The following is a 24,893-nucleotide window of genomic DNA, read 5'->3' as shown; positions in this document are numbered from 1 at the left end:
GTAATGGCTTTAGGTAGCTATTTCTCTGAAGGAGTAGAAAGACTACATTTAAATACAAAGCCATTGTTTTTATGTTGGTCATGATGTTAGAGCAGCTTTGGAGCAATATTGGTACCCCGCTCAGCTTGGTCATGCCACACCCTCCACATCCTCAAAGTCAATGCAGCATGAACTTGAAATCTTAGGAGTTTACAAAGGTAAAAATATCAAGTAGACAGTGTCTGTGTCAAAGCCCGCAGTTGTCATTTGTAAGATGTCATTTGGATGCTACAAGTTCAGCATTGCTGTGTGCAATAAGAACAAGATGAACATTTCTAGAACTTACCTGTCCAAAATCATCTTTAAAGGCCAAGGGGCTTGATATGCTCTTCGAAGCCTCCTTAGGGTGGGTCAAGAGAGTTATGAGAAAGCAGAAGGAAGTGGAAAGTTCCAAATACTCTCCTGCTGGAAATAAGAATTGTCCTAATGATTATCAGCTGAATTTCTACGTTTTCATTGGTTGTTTGTAGATAGTAAAAGGAAGTTTTCTGTTTTATTTCAGGCCGGCTGCCTAAAAGCTTCCTGGAAGCCAAGACTCCGGAGTGTGGTCCTGGGAGGTGCTCAGCTCATCTGGCTGGTTGCTTTGATCTCTGGTAAATGCTAGGTGAACCCTTCGCCTGACCTTGAGTACTTAGGGATCCCAGGGCCAAATGGGAGTAGTTTGGGACTGTAGTTTGCTATGAGACATGGGAAACTGTTCACACCCAGAGTCCTGAAAGAAGAACATAACTGATACTATCACAGTGATCAACAAGGCTTCGGAAACAACAAGCGGATACATATAGGATCAATATCATCACTAGAGAAGGCAGACACAGGCCCACAAGAGTCTCAGCGACTCGCAACAATATTTGAGTTTCTTTAAACATAATTTGGGGACTAGAAAGATGAATCAACAGTTCATGGCACTTGCTGTTTTTTCAGAGGGCCCAGGTTTAGTTTCCAGCACCTATACCATGTGTCTTAGAACCTGTTGAAACTCCAATTCCTGGGGACCCGACATTCTCCTGACTCAGCCAATCCCTGCACACAAGTGGTAGATACAAACCCACATAGGCACACACATGCATACAAACAAAAAGAAATTCTTTTTAAAAATAAAAGTGAGAGCCGGGCGGTGGTGGCGCATGCCTTTAATCCCAGCACTCGGGAGGCAGAGGCAGGCAGATCTCTGTGAGTTCGAGGCCAGCCTGGTCTACAAGAGCTAGTTCCAGGACAGCCTTCAAAGCCACAGAGAAATCTTATCTCAAAAAACCAAAAATAAATAAATAAATAATAAAAAAAAATAAAAGTGAATTTCTCCAAAGTCAAAGTAAACATTTTAATATGTAATATTAACACATTAATCACTGCCTTCATTTGATGAAAACAATAGTGCAATCCTGGCTATGTCAAAATAAATCTCCTCTCTTGCTATGTAGACCAGGCTGACCTCAAGCTCGTGATCCTTCTGCCTCAGCCTCCCAAGGGTTGAAGTTACAGGTGTGTACCACCATGCCTGTCTACCTCTGGAGTAAAGCCTAAAGGCAAAACACCACCACAGAGGGGCTGGTGAGGAAAGTTGAGAAATGTCAGAGTCTCATGGGTCAAATAGAAACAGAATTTTATAAACAGGAAGGGAGTCGTTTCCAGGCTTGATTGCTGGCATTGTCCACCTCTTCTGGGGAACTGGCCTCTTCTGCCCCACAAGTTCCCACGGGCTCCAATAAAAACCTCTGTATCAAAGGGATCATACATTATTTCATTTTTATATCACAAGCACTTATAAGGAAGGGTCCATTTAAATAGATTTGGAAGACACAATTTATCACAGAGAAACAGCTGAGAGAAGTAACATGTGTGGCTGCAAGTAGGGAGATGTTTCTAGCCCTAGGTCTGTCAAAGCCCTACAGCATTTCACTAATTCAGCGGGCATCTGCTGCAGGATTAGTAAGGGTCAAACACTGTGATTCATGCTGAGAATTCAGAACTAAGAAAAGACCCACCAGCAGCCAGATTCACAGTGGTGGGTATGGGTCACATCATAGAAACAGGCATCACAGCCTGGGACAATAAGGGATGTGGGATCCTGAAGGAAGAAGGATGAGGCTTACCTGAAGCCACAAGAGGGAAACACAAGAGGAAAAACTTACCAGGGATGAAGGGAAGGGTTGCCAGTGTAGTAGGACAACCACAAACAAAGGCAAAGAAGTAGCCAAGCATGGTGGTACATGCTTGTGATATGAGTACTTTGGAGGCTGAGGCAGAGTTCCAGGCCAGCCTGAGCTATGCTGTCAGATCCTGACTCAACAAGACAAAATAAACGAAGTAGGTGTTCTATAAGGAGGAAAGTAAACGTGGTAGGCACTGAGACTGAGCCCTCGGGAGGCTCCAGATCACAGGGCATCTCATTTCCACCACACCTTCATGGGCGGCGTAATGTGACCTTGGACAAGCAATGTATATGTCTCTTTCATTTATTGAACAAGAGTAGACTGGATGACCTCTCTGGTATCTTGGAATCGCCAATATTTTAACATTAGAATCTTTTAGAAGACAGCGCTGTCCTTTCTGCCTTTGTATGCACTTGTAAGAGGAAAATAGCAAACAGTCCTTTTCCCTAAAATAACATCAGGCACAAAATAGCCTTATTCTTGGTATCCAGTTCAGGGTGAGCCATTCATCTTACTCGCAGAAGTGAGCTTAGGATCAGGCTCCATCCAGTGCATGTTACTAACCAATGTTCATTTCATCCCCAGAGTTTGTAAATCAGAAGGAAGTGGCAGCGTGGACCTATAACTACAGCATAAAGGCATACTCGTGGAATTACTCACGGGCGTTCTGCCAGAAGCACTTCACAGACTTAGTGGCCATCCAGAATAAGAATGAAATTGCTCACCTCAATGATGTCATCCCATACTTCAGCTCTTACTACTGGATTGGGATCCGAAAGATCAATAATAAATGGACCTGGGTGGGAACCAATAAGACTCTCACAAAGGAGGCCGAGAACTGGGCCGACAACGAGCCCAACAACAAGAGGAACAACCAGGACTGTGTGGAGATCTACATCAAGAGTATCTCCGCCCCTGGCAAGTGGAATGATGAGCCCTGCACCAAACGCAAGCGGGCCCTGTGCTACACAGGTGAGGGTTCCTCTGAGTTCATGTCATCGTCTCTTAAAAATATGTCTCTCCTGGTTGGAGAATGTAACCACTTGAGAGAGCAACATGGGGTCACAAGGTGAGGGACAAGACAATGCAGAACTACTCGGCACTCCTGAGTGCCTTGGAGAATGTGAGATCAAGATTAGAGAAAAGCTTCTATGTGAAACTGGAAGGGTCGATAGTATTGCCCAGTCCACCCCTCCTTATTACTGATGACACTATGCTCAGGAAATGTTACTTTGCGAGTGTGTGTGTGTGTGTGTGTGTGTATTTTTTTGAAACAGGGTTTCTCTGTGTAGCTTTGGAACCTGTCCTGAACCTTGCTCTTTAGACCAGGCTGGCCTAGAACTCACAGAGATCCGCCTGCCTCTGCCTCCAGGGCTTGGGATTAAAGGTGTGTGCTACCATTGCCTGGTGAAATGTCACTTTCTTAAGGCCATGAGGCTTTCAAAAAAAACTTACAAGATAGAAAAAGCTTTGAAAATTACTGACACAGTGCTGCTCTTCCTTTTCTGATGGCAAAGGTCACCATCACTGGTATGCTTTTCCAAAACCCAAAGTCCATCCTTAACAACCCAATATTCTAGACAGATACTGACATAAACTGATGTTTTGCAGTATAAGACGTAATGAGGTTTCCTATGGGAGAGAGACAACATAGGAATATTGCAATGAGACACTAAGTTTGGTTGCTGAAATAATTATCTGCGAGGTATGTCAGGTCTCAGCACACATTATCGTGAAAAGATTTATCCTTTCAGTTTCTGTTAATCTCCTTCCTGGAGACACCAGTCTGTTTCCTAACAATCTTGGAGTAAACATGGGCATCAGGGCACAGATACTTTCTGTTAGGAAACTGCACCGTATTTTGCCTGATATCGAAGAGTCCACACATCTATTCGTGACTGCACTTGGCAGTCTGTGTTTACAAATAGCTATGCCCTCACTTGGAAATACTAAATGCATCATTCAACAGGGTGATACTCCTATGGCAAGGTTCTGACTGGAAACCCTGTGTCTAGAACTTTGCACCAGCATGCAATAGCAGAAGATGGCACAGATGGAGAGGAAGTTTGCCACTGTACCTAACAGACCCCACTGAAACGAATTCCCACTAGTACTGCCAATTGCACTCCTCGTCACTTTATGTAGTTCTTTATGTCATTTGTTTATTTAGTGTTAGTTACATTTAGTCCTCGTAGCACTTTATCAGCCACACCCTTCTTAGCCAGGCATTGCTCTTATTGTGGCAATGCCTTTCACAGGACATAGGACAGCCCTCTACATAGCTCCTGAGAGGGTGAAGTCTGTGTCTCCTGTAAATGCCTGTGATTCTGATCCCTCTCTTATCCATGCAGCCTCCTGCCAGGACATGTCTTGCAACAAGCAAGGGGAGTGTATCGAGACCATCGGGAACTACACCTGCTCCTGCTACCCAGGGTTCTATGGGCCAGAGTGTGAATACGGTGAGGCTGTCACTTGGGTGGTATTGCTTTGGCCATTGGTCTTACGTAAGAGGTAATGCCAGAAAGTAATTTAGGATGGAGCCTCTCAAGCAAGTGAAGGCAAGTGGGAGATTCTCTCTGTGGTCTGTCCATGTGCTTCACACTGTTGTCTCAAGACAGCCAGGACAAAAATCACTTTATTTTTGGAGAGAGTGTGCACTCATGATATTTCAAGGAACAAGAGAGAAATACAAAGACAGAAAGAGAAAAATGAAAGTCTTGGAGTTTAATTTTACCAATATTTGAATTAAAAATGATGATTGAATTGAATTGTCAAAAAAAGTGATTATTTTCTAAGATGCTGGCAATACAAAGGAACCGAATTAAGATGGAGGGCTTGGTCTAGGAGAATAAAGAGAGTTACAACTTGCTGTAGATAGCAGAGTTTTTAAGTCTACATGAGAAAAATCAATGTTTGTCCCGCCCCCACAGTCCAAGAGTGTGGAGAGTTTGACCTTCCTCAGCATGTGTTCATGAACTGCCGACACCCTGTGCAAGACTTCTCTTTCAGCTCACAGTGTAGTTTTCACTGTGCTGAAGGGTATGAATTGAATGGACCCAGCAAGCTGGAATGTTTGGCTTCTGGAAGCTGGACAAGTAAACCCCCACAATGTAAAGGTATGCAGGCCTTACTTTTCCCATCCTTGCTAAACAATAGAACTTGGGAGAATGTGTATTGGGCGGTGATCTTTCCAATAAAAACTTGTGAAATAGAGGCTGAAAAGGTATCTCAGTGGTTAAGAGCACTGGTTGCTCTTCCAAAGGACCCAGGTTCAATTCCCACCATGTGCATGTTAGGTTCACAGCCATCTATAATGCCAGTTCCAAGGGATCCATTGCTGTCTTTTGACCCCTGCAGGCACCAGGCAAACATGTAGCATACTGACATACATGCAGGCAAAACATCCATACACATAAAATGTTTAAATTAAAAATAAAAGCTTGAGAAGTTAATAAGGATCTACACTAGGTGGAAATTCTAGTTACCACAATTACTGGTTAATCAGGTTAACCCTGATTTTCATTTTCATGGTTTATCTCCTACCTGTGTAGAGGTGGTAGTTTATTTTTTTAATCCCTAGGCAAAATCATCATTTCCTTTTGTTACTTGTAAAGTAAACTGTGGGAAATGATGAGAATTTAGGATTGAGCTTATACCATTGCTTCTTAAGCAAAAACAAAAAACAAAACATAGCTTTTTGGATCTCTGGACAGACATTGAGTTCAACTTAACCGACTAAGAATGACCTTACCTGCCACTTTGGGAAAATACAAATGCCACAGAGTCCTGAAGCTTCCAAAGTGCTGGCTGAAACTTGTCCCAGAATGAGCATCATAGCTCTGTGATTGCTCTTGGCCTCCTACTGCTCCTACTGAGCAGGCCTGAAGGAGGAAGCCTGGCCAGCATTTGGCCTGCAGGAACATTCCAGCATTAGTGAAGCTGTAGCTTCAGCTGGCCAGACATTGGAACAATGGAGCACGTAGGGATGGGAATAGCTCTAGTCCCAGAGTGTAAAAGCAAATGTCAGGACATTGAGACATATAATATCCACTCTACCCTGTCTTAGCTGGAGCACAGATGAAACTGGTCATCTTGCAGAGTCGCTGTTCTAAATGGGTAATTTTTAATTTTCCTTTCTTCAGTTACTACAGAGCTATGTTGTTTAACTCTGGGATGGAAAAGCAGCATCCATCTATGGAAAAACAAAAGGCCAATTTTGCTATGGTCAAAATAGAAAACTTTACTCTTTCCCCGATCATATTCCACAAGCAGTTTCAGAATGGCATTATTCATGTATTTCATATAAGAGGACAAATACATCAATGCATGGACCTTAGGGACAGACTTATAATATACAAAGCATAAAGAATGGTAAGGACTCTGTGTTAAGACGTTCAGGGCACTCTGAGGATTGATACTCCATGTCAGGATGGTTAGAGCCTCCTGGTCTCTACATCTTCCCAGCACCATCTGTGTTTCCACAGCCAAGTCCACACTGTTCTCTATGGGCTTGGCTTCCCTCCATGCTGGGTACTATCCCCTTTCTTTATCATTGGGTTTTCTATTCAGCTGTGCCGTGCCAGAGCCTGGAAACCCCTATCCATGGAACCATGGACTGTATGCACCCGCTCGCTGCCTTTGCCTATGGCTCCAGCTGTAAGTTTGAGTGCCATCCTGGATATCAAGTGAGGGGCTCCAACACACTCCATTGCACTGGCTCTGGCCAGTGGACTGGACCATTGCCAACCTGTGAAGGTAAGATTATTTTATCAGTTCTCAATATAACCTAGAAGGAGCCATGCCATGGTAGAATGACTAAGGGCTCTTAAGGACAAGACAGCCTCCTCTAGGATCATATTTGCTCAGCCCTTAGGAGCTGAGAGAGTTCTCATCTGTGAAATGAGGCTAAGAATTGTCAGGCGCATTGTGAGAATTAAGCATATGAAGTGCACACAATGAAATAGCAGGTATAAGCAGGATGTGGTGTCGCATGTGTGTAATCTCAGCACTTGAGAGCCTAGGACTGTAGGGTTTCTGCAAATTAAATGTCAACCTGGATTACCCAGTGAGTTGGAGGCCATCTTGGGCTGCATAATGACACCCTGTCTAAAACATAAACTGAAATAAAGGAAAGACAGAGGAAGAAGAAGAGATGGCGAGTATAAAATACAGAAGATAGACTTGGGCACTTGCTTACTTCAGGCTCTGCCTATTCCAACCACATCCCCTTCCTGTCCCACTGACATACGCACTCTGCAGGGCAATATCCTATACTTCAGAAGAGGTTAAAGCAGTAGCTATGGGGACCATGAGACATCTAGGGTAAAAATCTTTGGAAGGAGGTTCTTTCTGCAAAGGGACAAAAGAACCCACATTAAGGAATAGCTGTGGTGTGAACCTTGGTGGTTACACAATACATGAAGAGTGAACTGTTCCTTCATCTTATAGGGGAGAGAGAATAGGTTATTGAAGGCTGGGTTAGTAAAGCTCCCAGTCCTGGATTACAAGCCCAGATCAAATGCTGTTAGCGGTGAGACTTCTGGGAGGGGCTAAGGAAATGGTTCTGTGGGGAAAGTGCTTGCTACACAAGCCTGGGTACCTGAATATGGGTTCTCAGAATCAGCATAAAAGCCAGGTGTGGTGGCATGTGTCTATAACCTCAGCATTTGAGCTGGGGAGCTACAGGTCAGAAAATCCCTTGAGTTTTCGGGCAAACCAGTCTAGGGCAGCAGCAAACCCAAGGCTCAATAAGAGTCTCAGAAATAAGGTGGAAAATGATAGAGACAGATTCCTGACATCAACCTGTGGCCTCTACACCAGCACACATAGGCAGTCATGTGCACACACATGTTCTTGCATACACACACACACACACACACACACACACACACACTCACACGCACGCACGCACGCACGCACGCACGCACGCACACACGCACGCACACACACACGCACATGCACACAAACACACACTCACACGCACAGGCACATATATAGGCACATACCCCTCAGCACATATATTTTAGGGAGATTACACGACATTTCTGATTCCCATTTTTTCTTGGCTATAAAGTAAAAGAAGAACACTAGAGGACATTTGGCCCTCTCATGCTCTGATTCTGTAAAAACTAGAGGTGAAGGTGAGAGGGTGGTATCTGTGCTCTGCAAATCACAGAAGTTTCTAGAGACAGACGTACTGTCTCCACAGAAGGGTTTGGGGAAAATGGTCCTTATGAGAGCTGGGGTCATTCAGAGTATAGCTTGTGTAGCTTCAGGCTGCTCTTACTTAGCAAACCATGTCTGATTAGGATGACATCCTGTGTTCTATGACACAGGCCATTTGGAATCATCATACAGTACTGGGTCAGAGCTACACTGTCCCATCTTCTTTCTCATAAGGCCACTTTCTCTGTATCTGTTCCTTTATAATCCAACAAACATTTAACGAGCACCCAGAATGTATCAAGCAGAATATAGGGCTGCAGGATACAGTTCTGAGTGACTACCCCAGCATCAAGGAAACTGTGGTGTAAGGGAAGAATTGCAATCATGCATAAAGAGCACAGTGCAGGGTCTGAGGAACCTACACAGGGAGTCCCTACCCCACCCCCCGCCCAGTTAGAGTAGGAAGGAAGCCTACTGAAGGAAAAGAATGTCAAAACTGAGATCTGAAGAGTGAGCCCAGCAAAGAGGGACACAGGAAGGGTAGTTTTCCTTTTGGACAAAGAAAGATTTGAGGTTCTGAATATGTAGACAATGTGGGCAGGAAAACAGCAGCCTCTCCCAATAGACTACAGAGAAAGACCTAGTACCTGGCATTCTCCCTTCAGCCATTACGTGTGAACCTCTGGAGACGCCCGCCCACGGAAGCATGGATTGCTCCCCATCCACAGGAGCGCTTGAGTACAACAGCAGCTGTACTTTCAGTTGTACGGAGGGCTTCGTGCTCAAGGGAAACGCTGCCACTCGGTGTGCTGACTTGGGACAGTGGACAGCCCCAGCCCCAGTCTGTGAAGGTACAGTGACACTGAATCATTACGCTGTGCCTCTCGGGTATGAGGGGCACTTAACACTACCATTAGCTTATCTGTTGGACATTCACAGAGAACCTGAGATGTGCTGGGCTCTTTGTGTTTGGTGCCAGGGATCAAACAGTGGGCAAAGTGAGATTTAGGCACAGTGTTCATGATGGCACAGTCAAGGTGAGAGTTGCCTTAGTTCGCATGATTGGAGTGGGCTGAGGAAAACAATGACGCATGAGGAACAGCATGAGCTGGTAGAAGAGGAATGGACAAGGCAGTTAGACTAGGTCTATCATTTTTGTCACCAGGATTTTCTGAGTTCTGTGACTTCTGCTAAAACGAGGCACCAATACCAGCTTTTCCTACTTGTGTTGCCAACAGTTGTGAGTCAATGTATTCTAAAGCCACTAACACTCCTGTCCACTTTATAAACACAAAGAAAGCCATAATGAAACTGTTACTTTATAAATGCCGAGTCTGTGGTCTTATAAACTCCAAGACAGTGGGTGGAACGGAGGGATACACAAATCTGGTATTCACAGACTATTCAGCTTTAGAAAGGGAAATGCAACATACGCTCCAATATGGATAGATCTTAAAGACAATGACAAGGGAAATGAGTCACCCTCCAAAAATCAAGTAATATATTATCTTATCTATATATATTCTTTAAAGCAATATAATCACAGAGACAGAAAGTAGAATGATGGGGGGAGAGGAAAAGAGGAGTTACTATTAGGGAGCATGAAGACTGTATGACAATACAAATGCAAATGACACAGAACTGGACATTTCAGTTAGCTAAGTGGCAAATGACAAATTTTACGCTTCATGTGTTTAACACGATGAACACATTGAAAAGAAAATCAGGCAGTGGAGGAATAAAAGTGCATTCCTGACGGTGGTAAAACTGTTAGGGTGGTTAAATGTGCTGTTGTGTATTGTCTAGGAGACGTGCTAAGCCCTGTGACTTTCACAAGGGATTGCTCAAGCCACTTTGTATCCAGGCAAGTAAATGTCAAATGATCCAGAACAGATGGTTGGATATTTTCTTAAACATCTGGAATTGAAGCCTCAATAACTCATGTTATCATCCTCACTGGTGTTTCTACACCAATAGTCAAGGTCTACAGCTGCTAATCAACCCTGAGGATAGCGCTGGTGTCTGCCAGTGCCTCTGCGGCTGCTACTGTGGCTAGCAGCCAGGATTTATTGAGCATTTCCTGTGATCTCAGATAGTCTAATGCCAAGAGGTAGTGAAAGCTATTATTCATATTTTAGAGGTGAAAAAATGAGATAAGTGTGTTGTCTCCATATATGACTATTGTATATTTACAGAAGATAGTGTAGTGAGAGACAGTGAGAAGGAGCAGATAGGGGAGTGGGGATGAAATGAGTAAGGCATAATTATATATGTGCGTGTGTACGTATATATAAAATATTGTGATAAAAGCCACCTTTTGTATGCTAACTAAAACTGTTCTACAAAAGACTCCACTTTAATCATGATCATAATTGTATTCTGCTCTTCCATTTAACATTATACATAGATACACCTCCAAAATATTTTGCAAGTAAAACACATGAAATTTAAGAACCATGAATATTCCTTTCATGAATCCATAAATTACTTTTTGTCCCATTTATGCTTGTTTTATTCTCACAATATCTTGATAAAAATCACCGAGTTGATGATTTTGGTAGGAATCTTAAGAATTTCTTTCAGGGATCCTTGAGTCCAAAGGTATGATAGCTTTGATTGGTGCATATTACCAAACTGGTCTACACGGGCTCAGCTAACACTGGCTCAGCCAACACTGGGTCAAACACTTTTCCTTGTAAAAAATCCATCGAGTATCGTTGACATTAATGACAACCTTTTTTATCTTCCAAGTTAAACAAGCCCCACTCAGGAATCCTTAGGTTTTCACTAAAAAGAGCTGATAGATCAAAGTCAACAACAGATATGTATGACTGTTTCCTTACTCTCTGCCTTCCTTGCCCCTTAGCATTGCAGTGTCAGGATTTTCCAGTTCCAAGCAAAGCTCGGGTGATCTGTTCAGATCCCTTTGGTGCCCTGAAGTACCAATCCGTCTGCAGCTTTTCCTGTGATGAAGACTCACTCTTGGTGGGAGCAAGCGCAATAAGATGCTTGGCTACTGGACACTGGAGTGGGACTCCTCCAGAATGCCAAGGTAAGAATGTCTTCCCCATTTTCTTGGAAGTAAATTGGAAGCCGTATTCTTAAAGGCTAAGTCTGTGGTGGTAACTGTGTAGGGTCTACCTTAAACTATTTGGGAAATGAATGAGTTCCATCACTAACCCCTTCCTTCAACCTCTATCCCAAGAACCCCAAATACAAATGTAATCAGAGGCTAAGCGGATACTGAGTATCAGGATATTTGGCAATGAATAACAGCAATGCAATGACCTTTGCACTGTCTTTATCAGGACCGGCAGCCTCCTGTCATGAATAGTACTCATCGACTAAGCATAGTGCCCAGAAAGAAGATAGAAATAAAAACCTAGCTTTGAGTGTTTTTTTTTTTCCAAGGCTGATACAACACTTTCTTCTTCTTAGGGACCATGGCATGTTCTGTTGGAATGAGAAAGCTAGAATTACAGAACCTAGTTGCAAGCATTCTCCAATATCTGCATAGCAGTGGAGAAATGTGCTTACAGTAGAGTAGGAGGATGGGAAAGGAAGAATATGTGCCATGAACTAGAGAGATTAGAACATCCTCAGAAGAAAGCAATGTGCAAATTCATTAAGACCATTTATATCCGTGTTAGATTTGGTGTTAAGAAGACAGTGTGTCCTGTGAACACCATAACATCCTGTGAAGTGGAGCTGGTCTAATCACCTGACTTTATAAAGGGAAGGGCAAATTGTGATTTTAAAATTTCCCCAATTCTTTTTCTTTTAGTGTATCCAATGCTCTAGCCAGATTTATGACTAACACTTTTTCACAAGATTTCCATTTATAAAATCTACAAATAGAAATACAATAAGAAAACAGAAAAATAAAAACTATCCTCTTAAATATCAACCCCTAAAATAAATATTGCTAGCATTCTAGAACAGAGTCCTTCCTATATTTTCTCATCCATTTTTCCCTTTGCAATAGTATTTGCTGTATATATTCAATTTTAATAATATTCTTGATATGTGTTATATGAAATATTTCTGTATTATTTGTCATGCCTTTAACTTTGTATAGGCCTTCAATATCTAAGTAGAAGCAAGCAGGTCATGTTTTTCATGAAGAGGAAACCACTTGCTATTCAGATCAGAGAAGTGCACACACACATAAACACACACACACATGTGCACACACCATCGTAAATCCAATAATGCATTATGAATAACTAAGTGAATTAATTAACAGTGTAATAGGATGTCCTTCATGCCAGACATCAGAACCTATGGTGAGCAGGAGCTGGGGTTGGGAATGAGGAACTGAGTCTGGAGAGAGCAGAATGAGACTGCAAGCTTGTCCCTTCAGCTCTCATCCTAACTACACTGCAGTCCACACAACTTTAAAGAAGAGCTCAGGATTCCTGAGCAGGGTTATCAGAGTGACCAGGCCCTTCCAGGAAAGCCAAACCGTGCATTGCCCCACAGTCCTGCCTATGGGTGTTCACAGCCAGGAGGTTGTCACTCACCCCAGCTTCCTGTGACCTTCCAGTTCCCTTCTGCTTCTAGCCCTTTGTTTACTCTGGGGAAACTTTCTCCTCTTCTTGTTGGGCGAACATCAAGTGAAATACCCACATGTGGTTGAGGCAGGAAGGTACCATGAGGCCTGAAATCCACAAGCTATTGTGACACTTCCGAGGGAGAGCGTGCTATCAGATCATTTCTCTTGTCACTGTCCCCACAGTCCTCCACACTCACCCTTGCAAAGTCATGGGAGAGCTGGAAATGACTCCACCAAACCAAGGACCCACACCCCATGTCCCTTTGCATTTCCAGCTAACAGCTGTCCCGTCCCTGACCCCCCCCCCCCACACACACACACAGGAAGACTTTGCAAGTGGCAGACAGTACCTTAGTCTCCGTAGAAGTTGATTAGATTGAGGGGAGTATTCCCAGAGACAGTAAGAAACTAAGGTACAGACAACACCTTAAAACTTCATGCTGTCATGTTAGCTGACCAGTAGGCAGCTGACCAGGGACAGCTGTATCACTTCCTCTGGTTTAAAGCCATACACTGAGCAACCAAGTCAAGCAGCAAAGAAGTCCCCGGGACCATGCTTACACTCAGTCTTCTCTCCTGAGTGTCAGTATGCATCTCTTGGGCTTCATTGCTCTGTGAACCAGAAGGGACCATCTTGATGGCTACTGACACTGGCTCTGAGAATGTATTCACTCTTGGTCTGACCAAGACATCTTAGGATATTGAGATTCAGAGAGGTTAAGCGACTTGCCCAAAGTCACACAGTACGATTACCAGCCCACTCCAGTCTCCCAGCACCTCACACTTGTGTTTATATGGGGTGTCAAAGAACTGTGAGATCTGACTTAACTTTTACTGGAAAATGAACTGTATGTATGTGTGTGGGGGGGTGTCATTTATGCCTGGTCCTGTAGGTTGAGATGACTTCTGGGCAGAAGTGGAAGTTGTCACTTGCAGACAACTGATGAAATACATGCCTACTTTATCCCCTTTCACATTTCATCGTTGAGTGTGACTCTAGTGACTTGCTACAAAGCTAAGGCAAGAGAGTTTTTCAGAGACTGAAAATGAAGCAGCTGAGGTTGAAAAGGACCACCATGCATAGCCCAAGCTAGGGTATGGGCTCAGATCCCCTCTACCACCTGCTGAGGATGGGAAGAAAGAAATTCACCCCATTTTCCATCTCTGAGTTCTTGGTGTCATTTGCTGAGAACATCATTAGGCTTGTTTCTCAAGAAGATATAAAGGAGCAACTTTCCCTGAGTTCTAGGGTCATCTAAAATGAATCTCATGGCTATCTCTCCAAAGGGCATTGAGTTCCCTTTTAGAAATGCCTCAGAACCCCTGTGTGGGTGAGATCTCAGAATAACAGCCAACCGTAAGAAGCTGTGGTTGTCACCAACTCCACAGACTCTTACAGAGAAAGAGCCAGAAGTGTAAACAACAAAAAGAAAAAAACCAGATCACCTTTAGCCAAATGCTAAACTAGCAAGCAGAGACAGTCAGATAGCACACACACACACACACACACACACACACACACACACACACACACACACACACACACACACACACACACACACACCCTAGGGGTGGGACGGCGAGAAAATGGATTTCAAAATGCCAAGTTCTAACATGATCTCCCCCTCGCACATTTTCCTTCCCGCTATAGCTGTCACCTGCACACCTTTGCTCGGTCCTCAAAACGGAACCATGACCTGTATCCAGCCTCTCGGAGGTTCCACTTACAAATCCACATGCCGGTTCATCTGTGATGAAGGATTTTATCTATCTGGACCAGAAAGAGTGGATTGTTCTCCATCTGGACACTGGACAGGCACACCACCCACGTGTGAAGGTAGGCACATAGTTCTGTCCTGTCTGGTGATTTCTCAGATATCACCATATAAGGAAAAATCATTAGATATTTGGATGAAGGTGTTCCCCATCCAAACACTAGGTGTGAGAATCTAGGTCAAAATGTTCTCTCTCCCTGGGTTTTAACAAATTGAATAAAACATTTGTCTTAACAATGTTTTCACATCATCATAGCACATGATGTCACCATTCTAGAATAATAAAGGAAGTCAATATCATTTCCATGTTACAGATGAGAAAGAAACAAGATCAGATGTGAGATACTGTAAAGCCATTGCCATTCACAATGATACTCAGTCATGCACTGAAGCATTTGTTTTTTTATAAGACTCTTTCCCTTTTTCTACCACACTCTCTTGCCATTCATTCCTTCACCAACCCCACTAAGTCTCAAACTAATAGCTTATTTGGGGATGGATGCCGTTTAACCTAGCCTGACTTCCAGTTTTCCTCTTATTTTCCTATTTCTATATGAACTTTAAACTCATCGAAGCAGAAGCTGTGCTTCCTCCATCGTGTGTGTGTGTGTGTGTGTGTGTGTGTGTGTGTGTGTGTGTGTGTGTGTGTGTAGGGGTAGTATGCATGTGGATGCAAAAAAAAAAAATCATGTTTGGGATGTTGGGAGTGTTCCACTATTGCTTTTGACCTTATCTTTTAGATGCCTGGTCTCTTCACAGAACCCAACACCCACCAATTGGCTATTCTGACTAGCAAGCAAGCTCCAGGAATGTATCTATCTAAATACCCTTGGTGCTAGAATGACAGATGTGTGTGACCATGCCATGCTTTAACACAGAGCCCAGGGATCTGACCCAGGACCTTCTGCTTTCCTGGCAGATACTTTGCCCACTGGGACATCTCCTCAGCCCCTCCTCCTTAGTCTTTTTATCACCTGCAATAGTAGATAGAATCAAAATGAGTGTGTAACAAGCATCTGTTGAACGGAAGCTGGTCAGTTAGTTCTTGGTAACACTCACTCAAACACAGCCCTGCTGACAGTGTCAACTGGTGGAACTCTCAAAAACAAGGTGAATCTCACCTGTCTTTGACTTCCTGGAAGCACCCAGTGGGCACAACATACCGCATATAACTACAGGCGTATAGTATGTTCTAAAAGAGAAGTGTACCGTGTCAGTTTTATAGTTCCTGTTTGGTTTCAGAAGGGTCATCGTTCCAGTTTATTGTTCACCCTAGTCAGGGTTAACAATAATGAGACCCACACTTCACAGACATTTTCTTATCCAGTCTACACAACTACCTCTATAGAAGTTATTGTTATCACCCTGTTAAAGGTGAAGAAACAGGACATCCAGAGAATGAATAGCTGTCAACAGGCACATGGAAAGAAGAGCAGAAAACAGGCAGCAGGGTGTTTTTACTACTACACCACACTGCCCCCTAGTGGCCAGGCTTCTAAACTCTGGGTCCAAGCACAGGCTGCAGGTGTTAACTTCTGAAGCAAAGCCTTAGAAATGGTGGTGACTGGTGATCTGCTGAGAGACTATGCCTTTAAAACCCTGCTAGAGTTGAGTGAAACAGCTAAAATATTATTTGTTCATCCCTACACTGATATCCCAAGATCTGTACTGCTGTACTAAAGGACTGTCTACTAACCCCAAGGAACCCAGGCCATGGGAGGAGGAAGAATTTATGCCTTGTATACATCACTTATTCCTTTATTTCTTACTCTTTATGTCACTTACCTTAGTAATGTGTTCATAAGCTACAATTTTCAGATTGTATTTTAAGGGCAAAGAACCAAATTCTGTTTATAAATCTGATTTAACTTTTAAATTCTGTGTGTAGCCAGTTCAGTTGCTAAAGCTGTGTTCTCCAACACCACGTCTCTTCACTCCATCCTACTGCTGTTTTCTCTGCAGGAGAAAGCATGGGCCTCCTACCTGTGAGCCCAGACTCCACCCAGGGACAGTACCGCTAACAAAATGTGGTCCTCAGTATTGTTAATCTTCTTAGTCCTAATTTTAAGATATTTTAGTGTCTGCTCTTGCTTTTTTATCCACATTTACACTGTATACTTAGGGAAGTGATTCCTTTTTCCCACCAGTTTTTGGAAATTTAACCCTTAATTCTGCCTAGGAAGCCTGGTTCTCATGCAATATTTTTTTCAGAATCCTAGAAGGGACCACAGGGTTCTTGGGTCATTAGTAGGTGGGACCCCCAGCTTCTCTTTTCATTGTGCTGTGAGATTTCCATTTGAGGCAGGGCTCTACAAGTATTTCTACTGTGGTAGGAACATTGGTTCCCTGGGCCCCCTTGAAACTTGGACTCTATCTCTGTTTCCCCATCTCCTCTGGCCCTTAGCCCTCTGGCATGGAATCTCCATGAGTACAGCAGTGACTTAGGCACTTCTATTTCCATGGTGCTGTCTATGAGCCAGGTTGCTTAAGTCCAGCTACTGTGTCCCTCCTGTCCCCACCTATAGGCCACCTCCCTGACACAGATGATTGCTCTCCTTGTCATTAACGTGATTGCCCACTTACTGTTCCTCTGGAGATCATGTTGGCTACTGAATTCAACACCTTATACTTTGCTTAATCTTCTAGGAGATGGAGACCTGGTTTTACATCCACCTGTAGTTCCATCATTCTGTTTTAACTGCTTATCCAAGTCCAGTTTCTGAGATACAGTGAACATCTACCCTCTCAGCTCTAGGATGGTTCGCTTCTCTATTTTCCTTCATTTCTTTGTTTTAATGCACTAATACAAGGATCCATAAAAATATCCACAAATGGTCTGTAACTACAAACACCTATGCTAATATGCCAACACGCTTTTCCATGAGGTAGCCCATGAAACGTAAAGGATCTTAGGAGTCAATATGGCTAAGCAAAATGAACCTGAGATCACCTTCAGAATAACAATGGATTCAAAAAAACAATAACCACTGTTGTCAATAGCTATTGCTAAAGAATTAGTCATGTGTCAGGCAATTTAACAATGAAAATGATACAAATCTAAGAGGCATCTGTATCTTCAATCACTTGCTGAAAATTTTAAGGGGAAATTGTGGTGAGAAAACTGGACATTCATTTGTTCCGCTCTGTGACCTGTGCTTGTTGAGTGATTCTCGCCCCCTGAGATACCTGCAGTTGGAATCATGTTAGACAAAGTGAATGGTTGGGGTTTTAGAAGCTTTACTTACAGACAGTAGGTAAGAGGAACTTTGGTGTATGATGTGGCAGTGTATGAGTTCCAACAATAAGTCTATGAGTTAAGGGAAAGCCCTGAAAATCAGTTATTGAGATTGGGTACTTGGCTTCCTTCTCTCCATGACCTTCTCCTATACCTCTTTCTGCAAGCCCACCTGCCTGTCCTTCCTAAAATAATCTTGTTTTATACACTGAGAAATGCCCGTTACTCAGCAAAATGCCCCAAGATGCAGTAGGGAGTCAATGGCTATTTGTCAACCACTGAATGGATAAACTATGTGAAACACAGAAGGTCTTAATAAGTATGGTATTGGGACTTTCTCGTTTGATACTCCAGCCATCAAGTGCCCAGGAATTGTTGCCCCAGACCAAGGCAGCCTGGATTGTTCTCATGACAATGGAGACTTCATTGTTGGCTCTACCTGCCGCTTCTCCTGTAACAAGGACTTTGAGCTAGAAGGATCAAAAACTGTGGAATGTATGGTTTCTGGAAGATGGTCAGCACCTCCACCAACCTGCAAAGGTAATGACATACTCACCGGGAAGTTGTACTTGGGGTTATATTTCCACACTGATAACACATAGCTCATTTATGTGGCAAGTACGTATTACATTGTTAGTATAGTCAACACAATTGTAGGTTTTTAAACTTTCTAAGAAGTGACAGAAATTTCTTGTTCTCAAATAAAAGATACCCTGGTTCCTTTGGAGAGAATTGCAGTCACATCTTTAACCCTATTTATCTCAAAGATCTTCATTGAGCAAATTGAGTGGTGTGTTGTACTTGCTGAGAATGCTGGGTGGTGATTATGGGCTCTGGTGTTTGGAACAAGGAATTGAGATGCAGAGGGATCAAGTATCTTCATTCTATCACATAGCAAGGTTTACGACCGAGTCAGCAGCATTGTTTTCATTTCATCTTTCATGTTGACCTTGGGCCAAGGAATAGCATATTGCCCGACAATTAAGGAAGCACAGGCAGTTTTTTGCATTTAATGTGGCCTTCTATTGAGGTGTTAGCTCTCCGTAGCAGCTCTCCAGCTGCCTCCCTTTTAAAACTATTAGTAATATCAACCTTGCTTCTTCTTATGACCAGGACAATGGCTTTTCATGACTACCTTTAAAATACTGTTTCTTCTAATTCATTTAGTTACTTGTGTGTGGTGTATGCACACATGTATATGCAGGTATGAGAGCCCATGTGCATACATGAAGAAGCCAGAGGCCAGCCAATGTCTTCCTCTGTTAGTTACTCCTTGCCTTATTTCCTGAGACATGGTGTCTCACTGAACCTGAACTTTTTGCCTAGGCTGACTGGCTATCAAGTTCCCAGGATTTACTTGACTCTGCCTGCCAATGATGACTTTTAAATGGATGCTGTGGATTGAACTGAGGTCCCTTGTTTTCAAAACAAGTGTTCTCACCCACCAAGCCATCACTCCAGCCCTTAAAGAATTTTCCCTATCTCATTTTCCATACCTGAGATTAATAGGTCTTCATGGCTTCCATATATATATTGCTAGTTGAAGGTAGTTATCTCATGACAGTTGTAATTCAGATATGATCCCTTATCCTGTGAACATACTGAATACTTTAAAATGAAATATTTTTCTTGTGACAGGTGTAACATCACTTCCTAACCCAGAGGTGAGCTGTCCAGCTCTCACTACTCCTGGACAGGGAACAATGTCCTGCAGACACCATCTGGGAAGCTTTGGTCCAAACACCACTTGTTACTTTGGGTGCAAAACTGGATTTACACTCAGAGGAGCCAACTCGCTGAGATGCAGGACTTCAGGACAATGGACAGCAGTGACTCCAGTCTGCAGAGGTAACTAACTAGGCAGGAGCCGGGAATTCTGAAGCCATCTTCATTGCCCATACATTGCATCTATCTGCGGTTCACAAAGCATAGAGTCCTCAGTCCCCTTCATCTCCCACAAAGCACAGTGTTGAGCTTTAGAAATGTCAGGACTGGTCTATTACACTTATTTGAAGTAAATCTGATTTCCTCGGGTTTGTTTCCTGTCCACAACTTACAGAAAATAATCTGAAGTTACCTAAAAATTACTTTAAAGAGGGTTGTTGTCTCCTCTTCCAAACTTCTAGTGTCCAGATGTGAGGGACATGAAGTAAGTATTTTGATAATCACACGCTGACATGGCAGGTTAATCACAATGTATAAATAATAACACATAGATACAAATTCAATAGTGTTTTTGAGGGGCAAATTTTGTAAGGAGACATTTTGGAAATCAGATCAGTTGAATTAGCAATTTATTGTATGCTCTATGGATCATCCTTGTTCTCAGGCTAGTATTATTTCATGGTTACTTTGAGTTGACATTTGGGGAGCTGTTGCAGCTCTTGGGTGTGGCTGGCCTCCTTTCTGACATTTTCATCAACTCCATGTACTGTGATTTCCAGGCAAGTGCCTTCCCTCTGTGTATTTGCTTCTTCTCATTCATTCTTTCTTTTTCCCTTGCAGCCATAAAATGCTCAGAACTGCATATGGACACACCAGTATTGATGAACTGCTCCAACCCCTGGGGAAATTTTAGCTATGGATCAACCTGCACTTTCAACTGTCCAGAAGGGCAGTCACTGAATGGCTCTGCAAGGGCGACATGCCGGGAGGATGGCCAATGGTCAGCTGCCATGCCAACCTGCCAAGGTACGTTTTTCATATGGTTTAGAACATGACTTTGACATGGAAGACAAAGTCCCTGTTTCCTTTCTGCATATTTCTCAAGGCTTTTCTTGGCTTCACTGGTCCCCCTTCTTGATGAATGCTTCATAATGAGCCACAAAAGATCCCTTTGCTTTATCCAAACCCTAGGGATGAAGCTGGTTGGCCATGTGGGTCCCTGCCACTCCTTTTCATTGTTTAGATGTGTGGAACTAATTTACCCCCACTTCTTATAGCCTCTGCTCAATGCACCTTGAGACTTCAAATACATCAACCAAGGGTTTTCACACAGAATCCTAATTTGCTATGTCAGAAGACCTTTATTTACCATCTACATCGAAAAATACAAGTCTTTTAATTATGCCCCATCTGTTTGCAAGCTTTATCTCAGCCCCCTACTTCTCCATTACTTTCCCTTAGCAGTTATGACTAGTTTTTGCTTACATACCCAAATCATTGATTGAGAAAGAGAAATTACCCCATCATCATTAACTTCATTTGCCCAAATAACCATGCATATTCACTGGTGAATTTGTATCTACTAATGAGTTCCTTTCGGGGAATCTTTATCTTGTCCACTTTAGAAATCATGATTTTTTAAATCAAAATATTTAAGCCTCAGGATGCAATCAGGCCCTGCTTCCTTTTCTGTTGCAGTGAGTTTCTGACTTCCAAATCTTTCCTGCCAGGTTATCTTGCTTACAACCCTATCTTAGTTCTTGGGATGCCTCCAGGAGGATGACTGGCCTGTGCACACCACATTCACACCTTGCATGCATGTTTATTTTAGCAGGACCACTGACCATTCAGGAAGCGCTGACTTACTTGGGTGGGGCAGTGGCTTCTACAACAGGCCTGGCAATGGGAGGGACACTCCTGGCTCTGCTCAGAAAGCGTCTCAGGAAAAAAGGTAAATACAACGGAACCTTCTTCTTTTCTGTTCATGACTTTGGAGTGAAGTGATAAAGTCAAGAATTTCTGTTTAGAAACAATTTGCTAAAGTAAATATTTGTGACCTTGAGCCCTGACTGCCTGTCTGAATCACCGGTAGGAATTTATGAAAATATGGAAATTCTGAATTTTTCTTTGCGTGTGTGTGTGTGTGTGTGTGTGTGTGTGTGTGTGTGTGTGTGTGTGTGTGTGTGTGTGTGTGTGTGTGCATACTAAGCCAGTGCTCTACCACTGAGATGTGTCACCAGCCAATATTTAAATTTTTCTAAAGGCTTCCCTTAAAATTCTGATGAAGCATCCGAGGGCCTCTAGAACCACCAAAATTAATTATAAGCATGCCACCAAGAATGGCTTTCCCTCACCTCATCCCAGGTAATAGCCATTGGCAAATCAGCTTTTCCAGGCTGTGGGACCAATAGTGATGGTACCTGAGGTTGAGGAAGATAGAGTCCTCTCAGAGGGACAGATAAGTTAAACAGTATGCATACTGACTGTGGTATGTCTGTAAGAGCAAAAACATGGTGTAGCTGTTGCTGGAACATAGAACAATGGCTCTAGGATCAGATCAGTATGTTGCAAAGGCTTTCTCAACCTTAGCTTGGGTTATGGGATGTGGCCAAGGTGGGGAGATGAACTAGAGTCCTAGCAAAGAAAACTGCACATGAAAACCATAAGCTTGTTAGATAGCTGGGAGAAGTGGTATGTTTAGCAGCCAAGAGCATCTGAACCCAGTGAACTCACGCACCAGTGGGGAGGAGAAGCTAGAGGTTAAAAAGCCGCTGCTTCAGTTGTGGCCTGAAAACACATACTCAAAAAATCTCTCTCCTGCAAACTTACGGGTTTGGAGATGGTTTAGCAGGAGAGTGACCAGATGATGAAGTCTCTATCAGGATACCTCACGAGCCTGTTTTCAGAAAGAGATCTTAGACCAAGAGACAAAAGAAACACCCAGTTCTTAGACTTCCAAACATCTTTTCTCCATCTGCTGTGACTTGTAGCCTGCCCAAGTATTGACTGGCTACAAACGTTTCTCTATAAATTAATGGGGCCCTGACTGCCCTTCCTCGTAGAAAGGAGGACCAAATGGTGCTCGAATCCAGACAGCTGTGTTAAACTATTCCAGCCCTCCCATTCCATTGAGGAGTTCCAATAACTAATCGTAGTTGCTGTGGAACAGAATGTCCTGTGCCCTCCTTTTATCATTCCCCACACAATGCCACCTTTGCATTGTATACATTTCCCCAACACTCTTGCATAATCTCCTGTGAATTGGAAAACTAATGATAGCAAAGGATAGTTTCTTGCTGTTGGGAGAGATGTGCCAATAGTCATGAAGAATTCCTCCAGGAAAATGTGTGCTTAATTAACCAAATCAAGATGGTGGAAAGAAGAGTTCTGAAAACCCAGCTTTAAACTCCATAATCACATCAGGATTGCATCTTCTCTTGCCCCTGCCCTGGTCTATTGACCCTCCAAACTATTGCCAAGTTCTTTCTTTGGTTTTCAGATAAATTCGAGGTTTTCCAGTAGCCCCTCATGTTTTAAATCTCTAACAATAAATAGATTTATGGGTTGATGAGGATATTGTGAAGTAACCGGAAGTGCTGTAGCCATGTCTCAAGACTTAACTACCAGTCTGTAGTTTAGATTAGGACAGGAGGCTCCTGATCACATACATCACTGGGGGGGGGGATGAAGCACCCACTGTAGTGTCACTGTTGGCTGATTTGTAAGATTACCATGCCAGCTGAGGACCAAGGGACTAAAAGCCTGGATGTAGCAATAGAGAGTCCTCAAGTGCAAGGACTGGAGACACGAGGACAAGGTAGTTGAATTTTTTTCTTTAAAGTTAAAAATAAAATAAAAAAGGTAAGAAAACTTTGGAATAAAATAGTGTAAAATGTTCAATTTCGCCTAAAACAAGTGTTGCCCACGTTTCAGGCCAGAAGGTTCCTAATACTCTGCATATAACAAACTTATCCGAAAATCAGTCACTGAATTTTCCTCAGTAATTTTAAATACTAGTGACACCTTTCACCTCATTGTTCTTTTATTCATGTTTTCTCACTTCTTTCAGATGATGGGAAATGCCCCCTGAGCCCTCACAGGTAAGATGGGAGTGTTCTGTGCAAGAACAAATGTCCGTTTGTCTTTCTAACGTGTTTCATGGGGGAACATGTGCAATGTTTCCCCCTCTCTGTGACTTATCGTCTGCCATATCCTTCCTGTCCTGAGAAAAAGCGTGTGGGTAATATATGTCAGCTAAACATGGTATTTTAAATATCAATAGTTATGGATTTTCTGGCTCTGGAGTTGCCCCTCTGCTTTGTAGGGAGTCTTTCTCTCTGAGGGCTAGCTGTGCACGCACATGTCTTTACCTCCCTGGTTAAAAGCAATAGATACCCTCATTATAGTATAAAAAAGAAATCAAGTGGGAAGTGATTTATAAGAGAAACCAAATGCTAAAGCTTGGGTGTTACACTAGTAAACGCTTGAAGGCCATTGAAAGTTTGTAAACTTCAGTAGAATCTCCATGATCTCAGGAAGAGACAGTAGGTAGGCTGTCTCCTGGGAAATACTGTTATTAGTTCAATTCACAGGGCAATGACTTTCATCTTAAAAGATGACAAAACACACTTAATATTTTCATGTGAAGCCATTAAGTTCCAGGCAGTCTTTAATCCTGAATAGTGACATTCCAAAGCCACGTGGGATCTGAGACAATTCTTTTCTATCCTGTGTTTTTGGACATGTAGTATCCCTAACCTCTGCCCACTCCACATCCTTCCTCGTCATCACCATGAAAATCCAAAAACTACCCCTAGGGGGCAGTGCTATCATTCTGTGGAAACCCTTGCTCAACTATCCATTATCAAGATAGAGAACTTTGTAACTATTTCTTCTTTTCAAGAAGAGGGTGCAAACTCTTATAGGATAAATCAAGTTTTCTGCACAGAAACCAACAGCCACATACCGTGGGTAGGGCTGGGGATAGGGCCTGGTGGTACAGCATTTGTTTAGTATGCATAAGGCCCTGGGCTCCATTCCCAGTGCCATTAAAAAGTGTGAGTGCGGAGTGCAAGTCAAATTACCCAGAGCTCTGAGTGGGACCTTCAAAGTTCCTTTCCCATTTACTTTTCTTACAAAAATAGACAGAATTCCAGGGTAGGTAGCAATCCATTGTTTCTAGAGATACTATGAGCTGGCTGTTTGGGGAAGTAATTTCATGGTAGATCATCCTCGTGTTTCTGTTTTTCAGCCACCTAGGAACGTACGGAGTCTTCACTAATGCTGCGTTTGACCCAACCCCTTGA

At 43.0% G+C, this 24,893-nt stretch overlaps 1 protein-coding gene across 1 annotated transcript; it reads left to right on the top strand.

Annotated features, from left to right (window-relative positions):
• The first annotated feature begins 465 nt into the window (after positions 1-465).
• On the top strand, positions 466-24,893 carry Selp (selectin P). Its single transcript, XM_035445815.1, has 15 exons — positions 466-475; positions 510-632; positions 2,778-3,164; positions 4,544-4,651; positions 5,123-5,308; positions 6,762-6,947; positions 9,023-9,208; positions 11,224-11,409; positions 14,564-14,749; positions 18,277-18,462; positions 19,561-19,770; positions 20,428-20,613; positions 21,419-21,538; positions 23,657-23,687; positions 24,839-24,893. Exons 1-15 carry the CDS (start codon positions 466-468, stop codon positions 24,891-24,893), a joined length of 2,346 nt encoding a protein of 781 aa, XP_035301706.1.

Source organism: Cricetulus griseus, chromosome 5, assembly GCF_003668045.3.
Source record: "Cricetulus griseus strain 17A/GY chromosome 5, alternate assembly CriGri-PICRH-1.0, whole genome shotgun sequence".
In the NCBI taxonomy this organism is placed as follows: domain Eukaryota; kingdom Metazoa; phylum Chordata; class Mammalia; order Rodentia; family Cricetidae; genus Cricetulus; species Cricetulus griseus.
The sequence above is the reverse complement of the archived record's forward strand: the minus strand, read 5'-3'. Positions and strand labels throughout refer to the sequence as shown.

Coding starts and splice junctions, on each gene's coding strand:
- Selp (XM_035445815.1), top strand. Junction 4,652..5,122: donor TGGGCCAGAGTGTGAATACG/GTGAGGCTGTCA, acceptor CCGCCCCCACAG/TCCAAGAGTGTGGAGAGTTT. Junction 11,410..14,563: donor GACTCCTCCAGAATGCCAAG/GTAAGAATGTCT, acceptor TTCCCGCTATAG/CTGTCACCTGCACACCTTTG.